General features: G+C 46.2%; 1 protein-coding gene across 17 annotated transcripts in view; it reads right to left on the bottom strand.

Annotated features, from left to right (window-relative positions):
* Window positions 1-2,736: 2,736 nt before the first annotated feature.
* LOC139413408 (membrane associated guanylate kinase, WW and PDZ domain containing 1b) overlaps window positions 2,737-24,189 on the bottom strand; it is a 203,514-nt gene continuing 182,061 nt past the window's right edge. For 6 of the 17 annotated variants that reach the window (XM_071160746.1, XM_071160748.1, XM_071160750.1 and 3 more), the window contains 10 exons: window positions 22,397-22,643; window positions 19,523-19,614; window positions 16,607-16,799; window positions 15,357-15,659; window positions 13,389-13,592; window positions 10,425-10,518; window positions 10,227-10,320; window positions 9,467-9,610; window positions 7,253-7,391; window positions 3,206-4,532 (listed from right to left, as the gene is read on the bottom strand). In XM_071160746.1, coding sequence (XP_071016847.1) covers window positions 3,406-4,532; window positions 7,253-7,391; window positions 9,467-9,610; window positions 10,227-10,320; window positions 10,425-10,518; window positions 13,389-13,592; window positions 15,357-15,659; window positions 16,607-16,799; window positions 19,523-19,614; window positions 22,397-22,643 — 2,637 coding nt within the window. In that variant the 3' untranslated portion in view covers window positions 3,206-3,405. Of the gene's footprint in view, window positions 4,533-5,679; window positions 5,766-5,881; window positions 7,392-9,466; window positions 9,611-10,226; window positions 10,321-10,424; window positions 10,519-13,388; window positions 13,593-15,356; window positions 15,660-16,606; window positions 16,800-19,522; window positions 19,615-22,396; window positions 22,644-24,189 lie in introns of those variants that run through there. The other 11 variants (XM_071160755.1, XM_071160759.1, XM_071160758.1 and 8 more) reach the window with 8 other exon arrangements.

Genomic DNA, 24,189 nt, shown 5'->3' with positions numbered 1-24,189 from the left:
GGGCATTGTGATGGCCACTCCAATACCTTGACTTTGTTGTCCTTAAGCCATTTTGCCACAACTTTGGAAGCATGCTTGGGGTCATTGTCCATTTAGAAGACCCATTTGCAACCAAGACTTAACTTCCTGGTTGATGTCTTGAAATGTTGCATCAATATATCCACCTAATATTCCAGCCTCATGATGCAGTCTATTTTGTGAAGTGCACCAGTCCGTCCTGCAACAAAGCACCCCCACAACATGATGCTGCCACCTCCATGCTTCACTGTTGGGATGGTGTTCTTCGGCTTGCAAGCATCCCCCTTTTTCCTCCAAACATAACAATGGTCATTATGGCCAAACAGTTCTATTTTTGTTTCATCAGACCAGAGGATATTTCTCCAAAAAGTATGATCTTTGTCCCCATGTGCAGTTGCAAACCGTAGTCTGGCTTTTTTATGGCGGTTCTGGAGTAGTGGCTTCTTCCTTGCTGAGCAGCCTTTCAGGTTATGCCAATATAGGACTCGTTTTACTGTGGATATAGATACTTTTGTACCTGTTTCCTCCAGCATCTTCACACGGTTCTTAGCTGTTATTCTGGGATTGATTTGCACTTTTCGTACCAAAGTACGTTCATCTCTAGGAGACTGAACGCGTCTCCTTCTTGAGCGGTATGACGGCTGTGTGGTCCCATGGTGTTTGTACTTGCGTACTATTGTTTGTACAGATGAACGTGGTACCTTCAGGCGTTTGGAAATTGCTCCCATGAATGAACCAGACTTGTGGAGGTCTACCATTTTTTTTCTGAGTTCTTGGTTGATTTCTTTTGATTTTCCCATGATGTCAAGCAAAGAGGCACTGAGTTTGAAGGTAGGCCTTGAAATACATCCACGGGTACACTTCCAATTGACTCAAATTATGCCAATTAGCCTATCAGAAGCTTCTAAAGCCATGACATAATTTTCTGTAATTTTCCAAGCTGTTTAAAGGCACAGTCAACTTAGTGTATGTAATCTTCTGACCCACTGGAATTGTGACAAAGTTAATTAGAAGTGAAATAATCTGTCTGTAAACAATTGTTGGAAAAATTACTTGTGTCATGCACAAAGTAGATGTCCTAACCGACTTGCCAAAACGACAGTTTGTTAACAAGAAATTTGTAGAGTGGTTGAAAAACGAGTTTTAATGACTCCAACCTAAGTGTATGTAAACTTCCGACTTCAACTGTAGCCTCGTTCTTGTTAATGTATTGTGTTAATTTGTATTCTTTTTTGTTACTTTAGTTTATTTGGTAAATATTTTCTTAACTCTTCTCGAACTGCGCGGTTGGCTAAGGGCTCGTAAGTAAGCATTTCACGGTAAGGTCTACACTTGTATTCGGCGCATGTGACAAATTCAGTTTGATTTGCTAGGCCCCGTTTATCAAGATTTTATTTCCATTTTTGTATAAATGGGAAACAGTAAAGTACCATGTTTTGGTTGGTCGACTCATCATATCAACCTAGACAGATCATTATATTTGGCTTGACAAAAACATGAATTGAATCTTTAAACATTGATCAGTGGTGTTAACATGCAGTGAAGCCCTATTTACTAATGAGAGGAGACCTTCAGAAGCTGCAGGAACTTCACACACTGATGACATCATTAATATTAGAGAATACTGTTGTCCGCACAGAGACATTCCACAACTCAACTTCAACAGTTGGCCATTCTATCTGGAGCCCACCGGTGTGAATGTGTGTCCCAATAAACAGGTTTACAGGACTAGCTGGAGGCCTCTGAAAAATGTGATCGTTTCATCACAAATTCACTACACACTCATTATAATATTTCCGTAACCAAATCTCTAAGTGCCTTCAGGCTAAGCAGGCAATTGAATATCCTTAAATTTAAACAATGTTGTGAATATTATATGAACTCTAAATATCCAAATATGCATAAATTGTCAAAAAAGATTGTATTAATAGTGATTAATGACAGAGGCTGTGTGGGTGCAATTATCTGATTGAATACTGTCATGGTATATAGATATGATTTTTAAGCATCAAAGTGACAATATTTTTTACAGGTTATTAAAAATAAGGTTTAAAGAAATCTTATAAGAAACTGGCATGTTCCTTAAATGTATCTTGCCATGTAGTTAAACAGACCCAGATTAAGCCTAGTTATTAACAAGTAAAAGGATAATTGACCGAAATTATTTGCAATTCAGCCAATATTCTAAGGCTTATCTAAGCACATCTTCAAAATAGACGTTTTCATTATGAGACAACTTTATGCACCAGGCCATGAACACGTTTTCAATAAGTTCTATCTATCTAACATCATTCCATCGTCAACCTGCCCGCCCTGAAGCTGACAGCTGATAGGTTCATTAAAGGAAAACCTCTGAGTGGCCTCTGTCTGCATCACTTTCTGTCTGTGGTCTGGGAGTATGAGAACATGACCTTGGTGTCCCCATCCACTGGCTCCTGTCATCGTCTTGACATCTGAGGACACAGCTTTCTTCCTCATTTGAAGAACAGAGAGCAAAGAAGCACACTGGTTTATAAAACAGACAGATCCAAATTAACAACGCTTGACTTTGCTTTGAAGCATTATATTGTTACTCTACCATTTTGTCATCTCTTGGGATATCGGCCACATTACATATTGGTAAAGTCTTGAAGTAGTAATAAGACGCAAGACTCGCATCTAAATGTTCCACATTTCCACTGATTCATTCGAATACAATAATACCAAAAACAGAAGATATGTTTGATATATTATTTTAATTTTAACATCATCATCATCATCATAGTTCAACTTTATCCTCCCCTTCATTTGTTTAAAATGATCACCTCTGAATTTACACATACTGCACACTGTCCAAAAATATACAAACAAATGCAGGCTTGTGCTATAGTCTGGCCAAATGTCTAAAAACAGTGGCACTGGGGGAGAGAAAGAAAAGAGAAGACATTGAAACCGTAAAGACATGCACAGCATCTGTGTCAGTGGCACCAGTCACTGGGGCTGTGTAATGCCTACCTCCTTGGGCTCAGTGGAAAAGTACATACCACTTTCGGCTGAGAAAACACTCATCTCATATCAAACAAAGACAAAAGAAAAATACACTCATTAAAATAACTGTTAGGCACATCATTGTTTTTTTCGGTTTTACATTTTCTGCAAAATTCTGATAAATATACAATGCTTAACCAACTAACGACCCCCCAAAAAATCCAACAAACAGAAAAAGTTGATAGGTTTTGGAATCACTGTCTAGTAGGAAAGCAGGAATGTCATATAATCAATACATTTGGTTCATCCAAGGTCCAGGTGTGTTCTGCTGTGTGAAGAATAGAGCTGAGTGGTGAGGGGGAACTGTGTTGCTGTGGGGAGGTTGGAGGGAAGGCTGGTTGTGTTACAGCAGATGACCCATCAGATGCTCAGGTCTTTGGTGCCATCTTTATGGGCCTTCCGCTTGGGCTCCGGGAGAGCTTTGGAAGCACGGCTGGCATTAGACTTAAGTGTGCTGTAATACTCCTTCAGTCTGGGTGCTGCCTCTTCCTCCTCCTCCGGTTCTCTGAAGCTTCTGACAGGTGAAATGTCTCGGCCCAGGCTACGGGCTCTATGGTGGGGGTCTGGGGACTCATGCCTGGGGGCGTAGCGCGGCTCTCTCTCCACCCTCTCAGGCGAGCGGCCCCTTAGCAGTGAGCTGTACCTCTTGTAGGCGCTGTCTGACTCAGGGGTGTGGACCCTGGGAAGGATCTCCCCTCTCTGGCCACGGGCAGCAGCAGATAACAGGCTGTCTCCTCTGTAGTCACGCTCCAGGTTGGATGCCCTCAGCAGAAGGCTGTCCTCCCCAAACAGGTGCTCCTCTCTGGACTCCCTCAGTCGCGTGACCTCCCTGTTGAGCCGGTCCAGGGCTGGGGGCTCCTGTAGGAGGCTCTCATCCAGGAAGGGGCTGGGCACAGGGCCAGGAGGCTTCCTCAGCACTGGTGCCTTCTCCCCGTTGGGCCTCTCTGGCTCTCTGTGTCGCTGTCTGTCTAGGGAGGGCTGCCGGTAGGGGTCTGAGGATTGGGTACGGCGGTAGCGGGTGGGGGAGTGGTGGTGTGAGTGGTGGGGGGAGCGGTAGGGGGACCGGTGGCCATAGGGGGACCGATTGCGGTGAGTGGACCTGTAGGGAGAGCGGTGGGTGTTGTGGTGCCCTTGGCTGTGTCCACTGTCTAGGGTGTTCTCTGCGCTGCGGGCCCGGCTACGGCCCTTATTCGGGGAGTGGTGTCCTCGGTGGTGAGTGCCATGGGTATCCCCGCCAGACCTCTGGCTCTTGTCAACTTTTTTCTTGGACTGCTTGGAGGCCCTTGTCTCCCCAGACGGCCCTCCCTGGCTCTTCTTTTCCGGGGATCGGTGTTTGTAATGGTGGTGGCCCTTCTTGTTCTTGCTCCGTGATGGTTTGTGAGGGACTGGTGCGTTCGTGTCCGATGGTGCATTGTTGTAGGGCAGGGTGCTCACTTCCGAAGCGTTTTGTACCCCTGCGGCTGGGCCGGCACCGTCGATGCTGGGGTCTGGAATAGAACATGACATACAACACAGGTTGCTGGATGAAACACATTGCTCTCACAGACTCCCTGACTAGACTAGATCAACTATGGTGACCAATAACCAGGCTGCTAACATTATTTGTAACACCGCCAATTCTAATGTTAATATCAGCAAACAAACACGGCTACATCAATTCTCCATTTGGATGCACAGCCACAGCTGATGGTGAGTTATTAGTATTGCTATGTATGAGCCAAAAGCAGCAACGTACTATACGAGGACTGGTGGAATAGTGAGCTTAAATGAGCTGAAGGGGACCAACGGTTGGTTAAAATGCTGCGTGCTGCATGGTGTTGATGCTGATTGAGATAGTTTGACATCACTCGTTCATGCTCAGGCGATGCCTTCGATGTGAGATCAATATTTAATGCAGCTAACAAAACCAAGATGAGTTTTTGAATTGAGTAATGATGTAAATAATGTATGAGCGTGATTGGTTTCGGAACAACATTGTGGTTGTAAATGAGTTTCACAGACTGGACTCCATAAAGAATGCAGGGAGTTGGCTCAGCACATAAAGGAGGTGTACGGAATGGTTTTAGGGACTAATCAAGATAAGAGACTATTGATCGTCATTACATGACTGCAGTGCTATTGGTTCTTACCGGACTCTAACCACCTCACCCGATCTTTGAATAAACCACATGGAGGGTAATCAAAGTGTCACAAGACAGCTTCTAAAAGTCTTAGTAACTCTACTTGGATCTAGTTTTAAATAGTAAATAGCTTGAAGAGAAGAGAGAAACAGCAGTAGAGGAGGGATTGATTGGTTGAGTAAATGTCTAGAAAAGACAAACTTGACCAATATCCCACAACCACTATCACCAAACCAACGTGACATGAATCTAACGGATGCGTTAGAGACGCCATGTCAGCAGTGAACACGCCATGCCCAGAGGTTGAATGAGAAAGGTGGGATGTATGAATCCATTCCTACTGGTCAGCATGACAACAGCGGCGGCAGTATTGGCAATGCATTCTGGGTGAATGGATTCTTATGCATGGAGAGCAGAGGCACGGTACGGGTGAGTTGAGGCCACAGCACACAGCGAGAGAGAGAGAGAGAGAGAGCGAGACCGGAGGAGAGAGATGGAGAGGACAGCTACAAACCATGGTCTGATTTTGGTAGGAACTAGGATCTCCCAGCTTGTCATTAGAGGATCTCATACATGCGGTGAGATGGGGAGCAACCATCTCTGAAGGAAGGAAGAGCCCAGCGAAACAAAAGGAAAGGTAGATAAAAAAAGAGGGAAAGAGGCAAAGGGTTTAGATTACTAAAACATTAGGCAGAAGAAATCAGAATTATTGTCTGTTTATTTTTCAATGGAAAAGGTGTTTATTTGAACATTTAATCATTCAGAGAAAGAGACAGTCCAGGATATAACCCCATCCTTGAGTGAAAAGTTCTGGAACCGAGCACACACACACACACGTGACACCAACCCCATAGTGACAGCGAGATGCACACACGACACAGTATGAAGCCGTTTACATTGCCAACAGAAAATAAATGACAAAGAGTGGAAACTACAAAAAAACAAGTATAATATACAACCTCACAGAGATGTCTTATTGGTGCAGGAAAGACAGCATATCCTCAGAGCAACAAAATACATGAATAAAAGGACAACATTTTCCAAAATCAAAAATGCTATAAGATGAATTGTGACTAACAGATCAATACAATTAAAATGAAATATACCATAAATATTATGGAAAATTGACAAAAATAAAATAAACATTTGGATTTAAACTTCGACAACTTCATGCAACAATGTACTTTCGAGATGAACATGTGGGTTGATTCATGGCTCTGTACATGAACAAAAATACTTGTAAAAATGTTTCTTTTTTTTAGTTACAAAAATGTCTGTTGGGGTGGAGCTGAATTGAGTTGAATTGTCAGGAATGAGCGGAGTCTCCAGAATCACAGTTTTCCAATGACAGTTACACAGTAGGTGAGAATAAATCCACAGATTTGTGAATATGTCAAACAAAGTCATGTGAATTTCCCGATGAAATGGTAGAAAGTATTAGAATGCTCTCATTTCAAGACAGTCTCGACTGAAGTCCTAAACTCAGTAGCTTACATTCACCTTCAATAAATACCATAAATATGTTCATTACGCCATATTAAAGCTTGGAGATGCAATCCAACCAGAGAGCATTTCCCAGTTTAACACGGGATGCAATAGATCAAGTTATTTTTCTTTTTTTACACTAAAAATATACTTCAGCAAGGACTCAATAAACATACTGTATATCCACATTTAGAAACACTCATCTTTTTAGATTTTTTTTCTCTCCTCAAAGTTCTTTCATTGTTTTTCTTTCTTTCCATGTGACCCTCTTTTTCCCAAGGGGTTACATATACCACTATCATCCTTGGGGCGTCCCAGAAAGCCCTGCTCCCCAAGCCGAGCCCCGCTCAGTGACACACAGCAGAAGGTTAAAAGGTGACAGCGGTTGACCCAGACCCGAAGGGAGCAAAACCAGACACACCCAGTGGACAGTGGAAGTCAGCGGAAGGCCCAGAGCACAGCACAGGACATAGCAGGACAGGAGAGGAGATAGGCGTCCTCTCGTATACCTAACCCGCCCCTCCCCCACGGGGAGTGTGTGTGTGTGCGCGCTCAGGGGGTGAAGACAGGGGAAAAGGGAATGTTTTCGTAGATTGACCCACCATATTCAGGCACCGAGCCGTCGCCCCGTTTGAGGACTAGGCGGGCGCGGCGACCGCCGTTTTTAATCAGTTCGATGGCGCGGGCGTGCTTCATGCCCTTGGTGCTCTCACCGTTTATCTCCAAGATCTCATCTCCCACCTGAAGGAGAGAGGGAGACATTGGAGGAGGGAGAGGAGAAGAGTGGAAGGTAGTGGGGTGAGACATTAATGGGGACAGAGTGTTTAGGACAGAGGGGTGAGGATTGGGAGGAAAGGGACAAGGGGTGGAGGAGAGAAGGGCAGAGGGGGTGAGGATTGGGAGGAAAGGGACAAGTGGAGGAGGAGAGAAGGGCAGAGGGGGTGAACAGGGGAGGAAAGGGACAAGGGGAGGAGGAGAGAAGGGCAGAGGGGGTGAACAGGGGAGGAAAGGGACAAGGGGAGGAGGAGAGAAGGGCAGAGGGGGTGAACAGGGGAGGAAAGGGACAAGGGGAGGAGGAGAGGAGGGCAGAGGGGGTGAACAGGGGAGGAAAGGGACAAGGGGAGGAGGAGAGAAGGGCAGAGGGGGTGAACAGGGGAGGAAAGGGACAAGGGGAGGAGGAGAGAAGGGCAGAGGGGGTGAACAGGGGAGGAAAGGGACAAGGGGAGGAGGAGAGAAGGGCAGAGGGGGTGAACAGGGGAGGAAAGGGACAAGGGGAGGAGGAGAGAAGGGCAGAGGGGGTGAACAGGGGAGGAAAGGGACAAGGGGAGGAGGAGAGAGAGAAGGGCAGAGGGGGTGAACAGGGGAGGAAAGGGACAAGGGGAGGAGGAGAGAGAGAAGGGCAGAGGGGGTGAACAGGGAAGGAAAGGGACAAGGGGAGGAGGAGAGAGAGAAGGGCAGAGGGGGTGAACAGGGGAGGAAAGGGACAAGGGGAGGAGGAGAGAGAGAAGGGCAGAGGGGGTGAACAGGGGAGGAAAGGGACAAGGGGAGGAGGAGAGAGAGAAGGGCAGAGGGGGTGAACAGGGGAGGAAAGGGACAAGGGGAGGAGGAGAGAAGGGCAGAGGGGGTGAACAGGGGAGGAAAGGGACAAGGGGAGGAGGAGAGAAGGGCAGAGAGGGTGAACAGGGGAGGAAAGGGACAAGGGGAGGAGGAGAGAAGGGCAGAGGGGGTGAACAGGGGAGGAAAGGGACAAGGGGAGGAGGAGAGAAGGGCAGAGGGGGTGAACAGGAGTGGAAAGGGACAAGGGGAGGAGGAGAGAAGGGCAGAGGGGGTGAACAGGGGAGGAAAGGGCCAAGGGGAGGAGGAGAGAAGGGCAGAGGGGGTCAACAGGGGACGAAAGGGACAAGGGGAGGAGGAGAGAAGGGCAGAGGGGGTGAACAGGGGAGGAAAGGGACAAGGGGAGGAGGAGAGAGAGAAGGGCAGAGGGGGTGAACAGGGGAGGAAAGGGACAAGGGGAGGAGGAGAGAGAGAAGGGCAGAGGGGGTGAACAGGGGAGGAAAGGGACAAGGGGAGGAGGAGAGAGAGAAGGGCAGAGGGGGTGAACAGGGGAGGAAAGGGACAAGGGGAGGAGGAGAGAAGGGCAGAGGGGGTGAACAGGGGAGGAAAGGGACAAGGGGAGGAGGAGAGAAGGGCAGAGGGGGTGAACAGGGAAGGAAAAAAGGCAGGAGGGAACAAAACTTATGAAAAAGGCGACAGTGGGGAACATAAGAAGTGCCAGAGGGAGAAAGGTTGGAGTATAGTTAAAACGTAAAGAACAGCTACTCTGACTGCTGTGAAGGCATACTTTCTATAAATCCACAATGGTACAAAAGGAAAATAAATGGTGTCAAAGAACTGTAGGTTTGCCTCATGCAGGCAGAGACAGAAAGAGGGAGAATGCTGTTCTAATTCTCTTTTCTTCCCTCTGCGCCTCAAGTTATCTGTCAGTGTTCTCTCCGTCGGGGGAATTCCACTTGTACAGAAATGGGTCTCCTACTGACACCTCTCTCCGCCTCACAGAACCTGGGCCTATTCATACCTCATCTAACAAGCCCTGCTCAGAACAGTGACACACACACCTCCCTGACAGATGCCCTTGGTAACATTCAATGTTATTTACATACATCACATACTCACAAATAATAAAGGAAATCAATTAACCATGTAGGACTCAGGGGAATGGTAAACTTGTGTTTTCATTTTGTATTAGGTGTTCAGCATTACATTAGTGGAATAAATATGATGCATCAACTTTAGATTTCTATGGGGGTCATAAATACCTTCATCTTGCCATTGCGTACAGCTGCTCCATCCTCGGCTAATCTCAGCACATACAGGTCCATGTTGTACTCATGACCTCCTCTCAGGCTGAACCCAAAACCTTTGTTCTCTCTCTCCAGGTCCACCGAGTAGAAGCCAGCATCCTGAGGAAAAAACACACACACATACACACGGCAATGTCAGACTGGTGATTCAGCGGTGGCTAGACTTGCCAGTGTGCGTCTGTCTTGCGGATGGCTCAGTGTGGGAACGAATGCCACCTTAAGGAAAGTCACACCTATTTGATCGGAGTTCGAGAGTGGTGGTGGGTGAAATGAATAATAGATGGATTGGACTATGGGGTGGTTTGAGGCAGGCAGAGAGGGCACACAGAGCCACAGACACTACAAGGGCACTGCCAAGGACACAGACTCAACACCCTCCCTCCCTGCTCTGTTCAGGAACTAATCAATATGATATCAGAATAAAGCATCTCCCTAGTGTGACAAACACTTAGAGGGAACACATTGTTGTAGGGCAGGGATCGTCAACTAGATTCAGCCACAGGCCGATTTTGTACTTGAGGGGATGGTCGGGGGGCTGGAACATAAGTATGAATAATTTGTAGACTGCAAATTGACCGCAAGGTGGTTAAAATCATGATTTCCTGGTGTTTTTACAGTCGCATGTCGAATTAATAATAATAATAATACAAATTCGGGCCTGCAGGCTTGCCAGTTGGAGACAGGTGGGCCTTGGCAATGCTGGACAGATCCTTACCTGGGCTGGAGGTTGTGTTGTTGGGGCGGGGGGAGGAGGGGCCTGGGGGGATTTGAACTCAAAAGAGGACTCCTGTTTTGGTTTGGTGTTGTTTCTGGAATGAGAAAGATGACAAAATATTGGTTAAAAATCTTTGCTAATAGGCATACATGTATGTAGGACCTAATTGCTTAACATGTATCACAGAATCCCTCTCACCTGGGCTCAGGTGTAGCCTGTTGTTGGGCTGTGTGAGTAGTTGTTATAGTGGCGATCTTCTCAGCGTTGGTCAGCAGTGATGCATTAGAGGACTCTGATGAGAGAGAGAGAGAGGGAGCGAGAAGGAGAGAGAAAGAGAACAGGAGAGTCAGGGGCCTGAAGACTGAACCATGCAAAATACAAAAGGGAGAAAAATTTACCAAGAGCAGCTGCACTACCCTTCATAAGCCAACACTTCAGCTCCACAATAAGCATTGCGTTGCTTTGCCATCAGCGTTGTGTAAATGCGTGTAGTTTTGAGAGCGTCTTCATTCTATTTCCCTCTACTGTACAGTACCATATTCATTCATTATGCGTAAGTCCAATAGCTTTGGTCCAGTTTTTCACAAGTACTCATTAAATTGCTGCTAGTCGTTTTACTTAATGATCCTCTAATTACACAAGTTGCTTTTGTTTACATTGTGAACCTAGCTATTTAATGTAGCTAGCTAGCTAGCAGTAGTAGCTTCTTGACTTCATACATCTTAGTGAAATAACCAGCTGTCTATAGTCGAGGGCATATGCAACCAACATGAACTTTATTTCTCATTATTTCTATTCACAAGATAGAGCGAACGACCGCGACAGCCAGCAAGAATTGAATCTCGCCGATTCTTGAGCATGGACGCTGCCATTGGAAGTGACGCAACCCGAGCGCAACACGGGCAGTGAAACAGCTTTCATTGATTTCAAAGGAAGCATTTTTCTCAACGGCTGACGGTTGGCTGATGCCGGAACACTGATAGCTATAGAGTAGCAGGGCCATTACATTTTCTATATAGAATGTATTCAAACAGGGATATACGGAAGCCTGGACCGGAGGAAGTGCTATACTCATGGCTTTCATCTAATCACATCATATGGCATCATTTGTGTAATCAATGACCCATGCTTGACCGTAACCCTTAAATAAACACATAATAACCACACCACCCTCTCCTCATTCCAAACACCCTAGACTAATCCCAGCCCCACCGGCTGTGCTCAACTCCAGTTTCATGTATCCATCACTCCCACACTAGTCCTCTTGGATCCCATTGGCTTAACTCCAATCTAGGCCGGTGTCAACCAGGGGTTGGAACCGGTTCAAGGAACTGAAAACTGTAAAAGAATTAAGGAACAGAAACGGAACCGGGAATGAAAGTGATCCACACTGTTCCGGAACAGAACCGTTCTTTTAAAAGCATGGAAACCGGTTAGTAATGTTATTTTACGTTCCTGTCATTTTTTCTAGTCCCACAAAAAAAGGCAACTCTCCCACAAAAATAGGCAACAATGCACCTATGCAAAGCCTTAACTCTGCCACTCAAAAACATATTCCAGATAGACTCTGCAAGCTGAAAATCTTTGCCAGTGTGTATGCACGTGTGTAGGCTACCTGCCCTTCCCCTCTCTGAAGCTACTGTTCTGATGTTAGAAGTGTTAGATAGGGAAAGATTTTTTATTAGCTACAGAAGAATGGAATCACTTTTCAATGCTTGTTTAGGATACTATAGGCCTAGTTATCAAGTTTAACATTGGATTTATTAACTACAAAAAAGGTAAAACGTGTTTTTAATTCTGATGCTGCTCTGCACACACAAGCATGTTCACTTACTAGCTCAAGCTTGTTAGTTAGCTAGCTCAAAGAATACTCAAAGTTCCTTCATGGAAGCCGCTCCTAGGTAGAATTCTGTGGATCTAATTCAGATAATGCATGTCATAACAAGATGCCCAGCGATTGATTCCTGCTCCTCAACCCTCTCTCGCTCTCTCCCCGCCCGTACAATTTCAGTCACATCTTGTGCCATAGGCTACACTTGTCTGTCCATTACTCATGTAAACAACTAGCTTACCTGATCTATCCACACTGATTGGTAAAGTAATTTAATGAGCTCAGTGTAAACTGTTGATATCACAGGATAAAAAAGGAACAATGTAAACCAGTACTTTTTTGGGGTTGAACTGGTTCAGAACTTTATTTATTCTGGTCAGAACAGTGGAACAGAACAACAAAATATGTGGTTCGGTTCAGAACGAAACGATTGATAAATAATTTTGGTTCCAACCCCTGGTGTCAACTGCCTGCAGCCGAGGTTCCATCCTCACACACTCCCTCCCTCTCTTTTCCTCCCTCAATCTCTGCATCTCTCATCCCGTACTCCTTCTCTCCCATTTTCTTCTTTCCATTGTGCTTTCCCTTCCTCCCTCCCCACCCCCTTCCCAGCCTTTCTCACTTTCTCAAAACAATTGTGGCTCAGTATAATCATGTCTCTTCAGAAAAAGGCTTTCATCCGTAAAAACAGTCCAAACAGCAGCTACATGGACAATTTCGCCAACATGCAGGTTGACAAAGACTAGTGTTTACACTGGCGTTCTCCCTGCATCGCTCACTTAATCAAACAGCATGCCAGGGTGATCTGTCAGTGCAGTGTAACAAGAGCTCTTAGCCCCAAGTAAGACGCAAACGCACACACCGTTACAGCCTCTGACAGCTGAATTACTCTAGAATGTTTCAGGAGAATGTGAAATGCACGACTGCACTAGAAAGTTCCCTCCCATCCAAGAGAAGCAGCTCTGTCAACATCGCGGGGGTGATCAGACCGACTAGAACACTGGAAATGTAAAAACGCTGTGACGGTGATGTACTGAGATAGGCTTTCTTCTAGCAAAAGGTGTATACTGTACATTCCAATACAATAAAAGTTGACATAACTGATGCAATGCACAAATATTCCTATGACGCAGGTTGATCCCAGCTGCTGAAATCTACAGTCTTAGGTCTAGATCTGCCCAACCCTGTTCCTGGAGAGCTACTGTAGCCCTCCTGTAGATTGTCACCCCAACCCCAATTATAACCAACCAGCTAATTAGTACAACTAGTTGTTCTAGATTAGGGTTGAAAAGAAAACATACAGGCTCACCAGAAACCGGGTTCTGTCTTACCGTCTCCGGGAATGATCCTTAGCGTGACCGTGTTCCCGGCCTCCTTGATCAGGTTGACGATGTCCGAGTGGGACTTGTTGGTGATGGAGCAGCCGTTGACGGCCAGGATACGGTCTCCCACCTTCAGCTTCCCACAGCGGTCCGCAGGGCTCCCCTCAATAATACGACCTATTTTGTGGGGCATGGCCACACATGCATTTCCAGCTTTTTGCGTTTGTGTGATTCATTGTGTGTGTGATGTGACATTGTTGGTGGTGGGGGTATTGTTTGAAAAGAGAGAGAGAGAGAGAGAGAGAGAGAGAGAGAGAGAGAGAGAGAGAGAGAATAAGAAGAAATAGGGACAGAGGAAGAAGAGGAGAAGAGAGAGAAAGGAAGACAGAAGGTTAAGGGTTAATTCACCAAAGCCACGAGGCCAAGTGCCAACAGACTGTGCCTGAATCTGCCCGTGAGAAGTGGAAAGCATTGGTCAAGTGAGAGGGAACGTTGAATGAAAAATGCCTTTACATAGTCTATATGTACTGCATTCAAATGAATTAGGACTCCATACTAAATACTCAAGGTGTCACTGACCATCTCTCTCTGTCAACAGTACGTACTAGTGCTGCTCCAAAGGACACGGTCTTCTATTTGCATTAGTGAATCTCTCCTGACATCCCTTGTACAGCTGAAACCTAATAATGAGGAAACTATGTCAACCTTCAGCTCTGATGAGACAGCCACCTGCAGCTGCAGCCTAGATTACAAACGTACAGACAACACAGACAACTTCTCTGCCAAGGGCCCTCGGGTCTTCTCCTACCCACAATCCTCAGCGGCTCAAAGGCTTCTACCCTACTAGAGAATGCCTCTCGATCATTACAGAGAAATATAACACATATCTCCATCTCCATCCCTCTCCATCTCTCTTCCTCTTCTTCATTCATGGAACTACAAAGACTAAATCAAGTCTGTTTCCTCCCTCTGCTGTCAGTAACTCCAGTCAAGAACAAATCTGTGGAGCTCAACTCATTGAGTTCTGAACAAACTAGAAGCTTTGTTGGTTTCACCGCAGAAGGATCTGTTGGTTTAACGAGAGGATGGATAGATATATCGGTGTCAGAGTAATTGGGATCCATACAGATCAAATGTAATGTCTCTACACTATTGATCAATAACCAATGTGCTCCTCTTTGATATGAAGCCTGAAAGATAAACAAAATGGTACAAACTTGCCAACGCCTTCCACTTCAGTACATGAAGATGTGCTTTGCCTGATCGTTTGATGCCCAGCGAGAGTTACGTTAAGCAGTGTTTCAGCACACCCAACCCAGAGAGACACCCTGAGGACTGGTCAGGTAGGTACGGAGCGTGGCAGCGAGATCTCTCTGTTGCAGTTACAGGCAGAATACACACCACAGCGAAAGACACCAGAGCAGACAACGGGGCATGCTGAGGGACAAGCAGAGCGGGAGGACAGTGGGAGAGGGTCTATCCATCTACAAATGATCCCACTTACAATATCACAACACTCTTCCCCTTATTAACTAATCATTAGAACTGCTGCAATCAGCTCATCGGAGCCATTTAAGTAAGAGCATCTGAATTATACAGGATATTATGCAACATGCTCTTACTTGTGATCAATTATGAAAGACAGTATAAATATTCCAGTTCTTTGGGCTGGGTTTCAGTGTCTCTGCTTGACAAAATGAAAGACAATAGAAGAGGAACACCACTCGCTAGAAGATGGAAGAATGAGGATGAAAGCTTTTCACCAGAAATATGGGCTATTAACAAACTCATTTGCATAGAAGTAGAGGGACAGTTCCCAGTAGTCAAAGAGTGATTAGTTACAAAAAAGATATGTTCTACTGTATATTGACAGGAACCTTGTGTGTGTGTGTGTGTGTGTGTGTGTGTATACAGTACATGCATATGTGCTACTGTACCTATATTTAAGTACAGAAAGTTAGAGAAGACGGATGTTACCAAAGGTGGTGCCAGACTCGGGTCGGGACACAGAAGAGACAATCACAAATCCGAAGCCCTCGTTCTCCCCGCGGCGGATCTCCACATCGTAGGGCTGCAGGGCAGTGTTGACCACGGTGCTACCCGAGCCCCCACCACCCCCACTGCCGATGCCACTGGTGGAGCCACTGCCGGAGCTGACTGTGTTGAGGGAGTTCTGGCTGCCCTGGGGGGTCCGCTTCTCCTCTGTCAGGGAGGGGGCCTGTGTGCTGCTGTGGTGGGACGAGGCTGGGGACGGGGGCACCTCGCCCTCCCCTTTAGACCCTGGGGAAGAATTGACACAGGTACTTTACAGCAATAGCACACAGCTCATAACACTAAATAAAATATTTGGCTAATCAACATTGACACCGGTGCTCCTCTCTACCCACTCAGCCTGGCGTAATGATCACACTGGTAGCAGGAAGCAGGTCTACAGGGAGCATGCTGCTCTAACAGCCACACTTTCATCTATTCCTCCCAAAAACATCTAAAGATATGGATTGCATCACAACGGAAGGTTTCCTGGCATTGAGGCTTCATCCCTCTGACAACCATCATGCCCTCGGTCTGGACCCTCTCATCAGTGGCTGGCAGGCAGGCTGGCGCGTGGCGGGAGCGGGGGAAGGTTGGGACCCTCTTCATCACGTTTAAGGAACTTTATTTATCCTGCTGAAGGGCAGAGCCAGGCTGAGCGCGTTGAGGGCCTCTGATAAATGTTTCCCCACACAGCCATGGACTTTTGAAGAGCAGCGGGGCGACCCTTCAAATAGCAGCCCTGTCCTCGGGCCCTTCACTGCTCTGATGGAAAAGAAAACATGGAGCCTGGAGCAGTGGATTGCTCTGATGTTTCTGCATAGACTGCTGTTGATTGTACTACTGCACAGACTACTGCACAGACTGCTGCTCATCTGCTATATTTGAAATAGGAACATTCTGAGACAGATTATCGAATTCTGTTCTACATAAGATTCTACCATGATCATTAAGCAATGTGCAGAGAAGACAGAATTACCGGTAAAATTACTGGCAGACAACCTATCAAATTACAGTGTCTGATTAAAGCCAACACTGCTACCACAGATTTCTCTCCATCTCTTGCTGTTGAAAGACAAGGTCACACAAATAACTTCTGATGCTCATTTCATGTAGCTGTTATTTGAATGCGTTCACTCTGGATAAGAGTATCTAAGTGAAACTTAGTGTCCATGTTAGCTGCTGTGTTCCCTTACCGCCGTAGCCGGTCTTCCGTCGCACGGTGAGGTTGACATGGCCCTGCTTGGCGGCCTGCTGCATCAGCTGTACCACCAGCTGGTGAGACTTCCCCACCACCGCCGTGCCGTCCACACAGATGAGCTCATCCCCCGAACGCAGGCGCCCGTCCTCATCCGCCGCCCCGTACTTCACTATGTGCCCTATGTAGATCTGGGGAGAGGGGGAGGAGAGGGAGAGGAGAGGGGAGGATAGGGGAGGAGAGGGGGAGGATAGGGGAGGAGAGGGGGAGGATGGGGGAGGAGAGGGGGAGGAGAGGGGAGGAGAGGGAGAGGAGAGGGGGAGGAGAAGGGGAGGAGAGGGGGAGGAAAAGAGGCGGCGGGAGGAGGGGAGAAAATGAAAGAAAAGGAGAGGACAGAAGAGGTTGGATGACAGAAGACGTTGGAGGACAGAAAAGGTTGGAGGACAGAAGAGGTTGGAGGACAGAAAAGGTTGGAGGACAGAAGAGGTTGGAGGACAGAAGAGGTTGGAGGACAGAAGAGGTTGGAGGACAGAAGAGGTTGGAGGACAGAAGAGGTTGGAGGACAGAAGAGGTTGGAGGACAGAAGAGGTTGGAGGACAGAAAAGGTTGGAGGACAGAAGAGGTTGGAGGACAGAAGAGGTTGGAGGACAGAAGAGGTTGGAGGACAGAAGAGGTTGTTGATCAATCAACAGCACGCCGTGACAGAACATCAGCATGAGATAAAGTTTGTTGAAGAATATTCTACCTCTTAGGTAAGATCATTTTAGAACAACACTTTCCGGCAGCACTAACACCCCGGGTCCAGCTAGAAAGCTGGCTAGTACGTCTCCTCTCCTCTTTCGCCGCTTGGCTGCACAGCCTGGTCTAAATCTCTTGTGTGTCATTATTTTCCTTCTTCAAAAGCTGTACAGACCAGCTCACAAGAACAAACAACTTGGCCTCTTTAAAAGGGGAATAAAGTGTCGGGGATAGATATTCTTCTCTCTGATTGAGGCTGCAGCAAGGAGATGAAAGAGCAAGTGGAGCAACAGAACCGAGCTGAGACCTCAACCACCACCACACGCAGACTGACACTGCTGCTGTAGTTGATTCATCTGGCTCCAACAGAGGAGTTTACAACCATCAATTAAACAGTCAAATATGGCACACAAAGACGCTAAAAATATACACAACTCTATACTAAATATTTGTAATAACAAACTGAGAAGTCTCATAATAAATGTCCAATTTATTATTATTAATTTAACTAATAACTGGGTACTTAGAATCTGTTGAAAGGTGTATTATTTTTCAACTGAATTTAAAATACCTATTGAGAGAGTATAGATATACAGTACATTCGGAAAGTGTTCAGAGCACTTCCCATTTTCCTAATTTTGTTACGTTACAGCCTTATTCTGAAATGGATTCCATTATTTTCCCCCCTCATCAATCTACTCACAATACTCCAAGATGAAAAAGCGAAAACAGGTTTTTAGAAATGTTTGCAAAATGATATATATATTAAAAAAAATAAACTTTACACAAGTATTCAGACCCTTTGTTATGAGACTCGAAATTGAGCTCAGGTGCATCCTGTTTCTATTGATCATCCTTGAGATGTTTCTACAACTTGACTGGAGTCCACCTGTGTTAAATTCAATTGATTGGACATGATTTGGAAAAGCACACACCTGTCTATATAAGGTCCCACAGTTGACAGTGCATGTCAGAACAAAAACCAAGCCACGAGGTCGAAGGAACTGTCTGTAGAGCTTCGAGGCACAGATCTCAGGAAGTGTACTAAACATTTTATTCAGCATTGAAGGTCCCAAAGAACACAGTGGCCTCCATCATTCTTAAATGGAAGAAGTTTGGAACCACCAAGACTCTTCCTAGAGCTGGCCGCCCGGCCAAACTGAGCAATCGGGGGAGAAGGGTCTTGGTCAGGGAGTTGACAAAGAACCCGATGGTCACTTTGAAAGAACTTCAGAGTTCCTCTGTGGAGATAGTAGAACCTTCCAGAATGACAACCATCTCTGCAGCACTCCACCAATCAGGCCTTTATGGTAGAGTGGCCAGACGGAAGCCACTCCTCAGTAAAAGGCACATGACAGCCCGCTTGGAGTTTGCCAAAGGGCACCTAAAGACTCTCAGACCATGAGAAACAAGATTCTCTGGTCTGATGAAACCAAGGTTGCTCTTTGGCCTGAATGCCAAACGTTACGTCTGGAGGAAACCTGACATCATCCCTACGGTGAAGCATGGTGGTGGCAGCATTATGTTTTTCAGCGTCATGGACTGGGAGTCTAGTTAGGATCAAGGGAAAGATGAACGGAGCAAAGTACAGAGAGATCCTTGATGAAATCCTGCTCCAGAGTGCTCAGGACCTCAGACTGGGGTGAAGGTTCACTTTCCAACAGGACAATTACCCTAAGCACACAGCCAAGACAATGCAGGAGTGGCTTCGGTACAAGTCTCTGAATGTCCTTGGGTGGCCCAGCCAGAGCCCAGACTTGAACCCGATCGAACATCTCTGGAGAGACCTGAAAATAGCTGTGCAGCATCGCTCCCCAGCCAACCTGACAGAGCTTGAGAGGATCTGCAGAGAAGAATGGGAGAAGCTCCCCAAATATAGATGTGTCCAAACGTAGCGTCTTACCTAAGAACTGAGTAAAGGGTCTGAATACTCATGTAAATGTGATATTTCAGTTTTTTTATATATAATTTGCAAAAATGTATGAAAACCTGTTTTTGCTTTGTCATTATGGGGTATTGTATGTAGACTGATGAGGGGGAAAAAACAATTTAATCAATTTTAGAATAAGGCTGTAACGTAACAAAATGTGAAGAAAGTAAAGGAGTCTTGAATACTTTCAGAATGCAGCGTATGCAGAGCAGTGATGTTAGTGTGTGGTTGAATCCTCCAACTCACCGGCTCTCCTGGCTCGTTCCCTCCCAGGATCCGGAACCCGTAGCCCGTGTCCTTTCTCCACAGGAAGATGTCCTGCTCCTGGAAGTCAGGCACTGCAACCAGAGAACCATCCATCAGCATCGATCACTACATCCTGGATCATTACATCACAACCCACACTTTGTAACCCCTCCTCCCCCTTTTCCTTTCAGAGGAGAACAGAGGCAGAGGACTGGAGGAGATGGAGGGAGGGAGCTGATGATGTCATTCATGGCTTTAATGAGCACATAGCACACACCTGCAGTTCCTTCTGAATCAGGCCAGTGGTCCATGCCTCACTCAGCCTCTCTACTCTACTGCACTGTTACGGTAGCCTCTACACCACACCACTGTCTCACTCAGCCTCTCTACTCTACTGCACTGTTACGGTAGCCTCTACACCACACCACTGTCTCACTCAGCCTCTCTACTCTACTGCACTGTTACGGTAGCCTCTACACCACACCACACCACTGCCTCACTCAGCATCTCTACTCTACTGCACTGTTACGGTAGCCTCTACACCACACCACACCACTGCCTCACTCAGCCTCTCTACTCTACTGCACTGTTACGGTAGCCTCTACACCACACCACACCACTGCCTCACTCAGCCGCTCTACTCTACTGCACTGTTACGGTAGCCTCTACACCACACCACTGCCTCACTCAGCCTCTCTACTCTACTGCACTGTTACGGTAGCCTCTACACCACACCACTGTCTCACTCAGCCGCTCTACTCTACTGCACTGTTACCGTAGCCTCTACACCACACCACTGCCTCACTCAGCCTCTCTACTCTACTGCACTGTTACGGTAGCCTCTACACCACACCACTGTCTCACTCAGCCGCTCTACTCTACTGCACTGTTACCGTAGCCTCTACACCACACCACTGCCTCACTCAGCCTCTCTACTCTACTGCACTGTTACGGTAGCCTCTACACCACACCACTGCCTCATTCAGCCTTTTCCTCTATAGCCTGAGGAATGTGTAAATATCTAATAACTTCCCATCAAAAGAAAATGATCTATTCCCAAAATACCTTCAAATCACCATTCAAAGCAAGAGAGGAGACGGCTGTGAAATTCCCCTAAGTACCTAACTTTATCAAACTTCCATATTTAGGATCTCTTTGAATACTATCCTTTCAGATGTCTTTCAAGACAAAATCCTTCTTCACTTTGTAGGTAGGTGACAGGAAGTCTCTCCCTAGCACTCAGCCAGGTCACCAGTATGCCAGCCTGGTGCTGTATTACTGAGAAGGGCCTCAGCAGTGCTGCTCCTCAGGCTCAGTCAGGAAGCCCCTAGCCGAGGAGATCTGAGCAGGAGGGAAGAGGAAGAGGGTGGCAGTACTGGAGCTAGCTGTCAGGGAGGTACTAAGCTGCTACATAGCGGTGCACTGCAGCGGCTGACAGCTCATGGGTCACGTAGCACTGGAGGTGGGCAGACCACCGAAAAACACGGTTCCAAGCAACAACCTGAAGCTGTCTGTGTGTGTGTCCATGCGTTCAGCCCCCCCCCCCCATGGGATACAACAACATACAGACCTCCACAGCTAAAGCCACTAAGAGCCAGCAGGAGAGAGGGAGAAGGGCAAGAGGCCAGCTTGGCTGAAATCGGTTCCAGAGTCAACAGAAGAGCTCACAGTGTAGAGCTAGCCCTCTTTCTACCACACTGGGACTCAGGGTATGGCTGAGATGGGCATGGCACAGGCTAACCGTCTCAATCTTCTCGTTCACAAGGGCCCCAGCCAGGCCCTTGGCAGCTTATCAGATCAATACAGCAGCTCAACTTCTAAACCACTGGCTAGGAACAGATCCATACTAAACAAAGATTATTCAATCTGCCCAGCTCAGACTGACTCTGGAGAACAAGCAGATTAACTTCCCATCTCCTCTTCCTGATCTGAAGAAAGAGTGGCTAGTATCCACTATCCAGCTAGCACCACCATAATGGCATCTGAGCAAACATCAAGCATGGGCAGACTTCGAAACTTATCCAACCTGCATTGCTCAGGTTTGGAAAATTGTGGTCATCAAATGGTGCGTTTACAGCCTCAGCTCTCCCAGGCTTTGATTTCAGAATCTATCAGGTAAACATGTCATCACAACGTTAATGAAGTCCTATTTCCTCAGGACAGGGATGTACAAGTGCTGAATAAAGCTGAGTTGACTAAACAATCTCCTATTCTTCTTCCTTGTTTCTTTAGAATTCTAGAATTGCTCTCCCCTATCCTCTCTCACTTGAGGAGATCAACTTTGTCGGTACCGTACCCAGTTCCTCTCCCTTTAGGGCCTCTAAATAATGAAACCTTGATGAAAGCAGGAGCACCAGAGAAATGATTAGACCTTGAACACTCTGGACCCTCCAATACTCAAGAGGGCGACTGACAGCGGTTGAGAGATATTCCTGTTAATTGGGGAGACTTGCACCCGTTAGCCTCACCAGACTACCAGGGAAATATTGGAGCCGCCTCCACCACCGCAAATTATATCCACATTGAGCTGTGCTCTAAAGAGTAGCGTAGAGGTAAACATGGCACAGTCCGTTCCAGAGAGCACACTATTTACTGATAATAACACACTTGGTCAAGGTTAAACGGATCAGGAGTGTGATTAGCATCACCAACTCTCCTTAGAGGCTGTTGTTATCACTCTTCCTCCAACTGCCACAATGCTCTTCAAACAGTCCATACCCCTAACCCACCAAGTTAACACCCACTCGAGGTCAATATACAAAAGACGACAGGATACTATTAGACAATATGTCTTGGGTCACCAGCCCCGGGCTGCAATACCAACCCGACAGGACAGAGGGCGCACCCGAGCCAACACCAAAAGTAAATACTTACGCCTACTTTCATACATGCTCCTGGACTGGGCCCAGATCTTGAAGGGGTCCGGTTTCCTCTGGATGGTTCCGTCTGCCTGAGCGTCCTGGGGAGGCAGGCCGGGCAGGGGCTGGGAGGGGGGTGGGGGGGCGGCGCTCTCGCTGAATGGGGTGGCCAGGGATGGGTGCACAGGGGAGTCAGTGTGGGTACTCCGGTGGCTGGACACACTGTGCACAGGACTGTTCTGACTGTCCTTCCTCGCTAACTGCTGCATGAGGAAGAGGGAATAGAAGGAGTAAGACAGGGAGAGAAAGGTGGAGGGGGAGAAGAAGGATGGTCAGAAAGAGAGATATAGCATAAGAAGGAGGGATAGAAAGAGTAGGAGAGAGTGGTAAAGATAAATAAGTACGCATTACAGAAGTCAGTCGAAATACATACGTTTTAATCAAGGCCAGTGATGTCAACCAGAAACACATTCTCTAACAATACCCAAGGCATAATCAAGCAGATTTGTTCATGAGATTTATTTTTGGGAAAGTGAAGAATTCAGTCAAAAATCCTAACAGAAAAAAAACTGAGCTCGTCTGACTAGAGTATAGTCTATTCCTTTTGTTCAACACAGAGCTGAATACATTAATGGCAGACCCTATCCCCCAATGCACGAGGAGACATTCAGAGACATACAGTAACAGCGAGAAGGGTGTTTAACTGAAGAGCAATGTAATATCATTTCAGCAAGCCATGACACCCACAATCTCAGATTGTTCTGAATTTGTTCCTGTAGTTAAAAACAGGTAAGATTGGCATTCCTGAAACATTATTTTGTTGAAATGTAATTTGATTTTGGAGAACTAAGCTAATTGATTGAACCCAAATTGATAGGATTCAGATAATATTCAATAAATAATGTACCCAACATCCGATTTGGATCACTGCTGAAAGGTGTGGTTTGGATCACTGCTTCTTCATACTATGTGAATCTGGTGATGTCTATTTCCCCAAAGGTCATTGAAATTGCTTGCATTATTTACCATAAAGAAGTGTGGAAGTAACATATTTGACCACTAGATGCCACTGTTCTTGCTATATCGCAACATTCTTTTATCCATTTTGCTGGGCTCTTAAATGTTTACGAAATAGGTAATTTCCTGTGCAACTTTGGGTAGAAAATGCAAGCCAGTCCTCCATGTCTGTGCTTGCTTATTGATGCACTTGTTTTAAATTGTACAGGGCTCATTTGTAAAAGAGTCTTTAGTCTCAATATGACTTCCCTTTCAAAATAAAAGTCAATAAAAAGCCAATTCAGTTTGTCCTTCTCTTAGCAACCCTATGCAACCCAACCCAACTCTCCTTGAACAGTCCAATAAGTGGCAGCTCTCAGAGGGCTAACCATATGGTCCAATTCGTATATGAAGACTTTTCCTACAAGCCCAAAACATTGATGCAGAAATGGGCTCGTGACTGAAATGTTGTAACGATACACAAAGGGGTTGTTTCTTGGACACAGATTAAGCGTAAAAACAAACTGAATTTGTTCTTACGCAGACTGAATTGCTTTAATGGAGGATTTAAATTGTGAAGGTGACCACACAATGTATTTTCATCATGAGCCAAATCTATAGGTTTTCTACCCAAGTTACCAAAGGAAAACTGAGAAAATAGTGAGGCGGTAAAGTAGGAACGGGGGCATCTAGTGGTCAAAACATGCTACTTTATGGTAAACAATGCAAGCGACTTCAATTACACATTTTTCTGTACAGGGCAAAAAACCCATAACCAGATTCACACGGAATACGTTACATAGCATGAAGAAG

Source organism: Oncorhynchus clarkii, chromosome 7, assembly GCF_045791955.1.
Source record: "Oncorhynchus clarkii lewisi isolate Uvic-CL-2024 chromosome 7, UVic_Ocla_1.0, whole genome shotgun sequence".
Lineage (NCBI taxonomy): Eukaryota > Metazoa > Chordata > Actinopteri > Salmoniformes > Salmonidae > Oncorhynchus > Oncorhynchus clarkii.
This window is presented reverse-complemented; position numbering and strand designations above follow the sequence as displayed.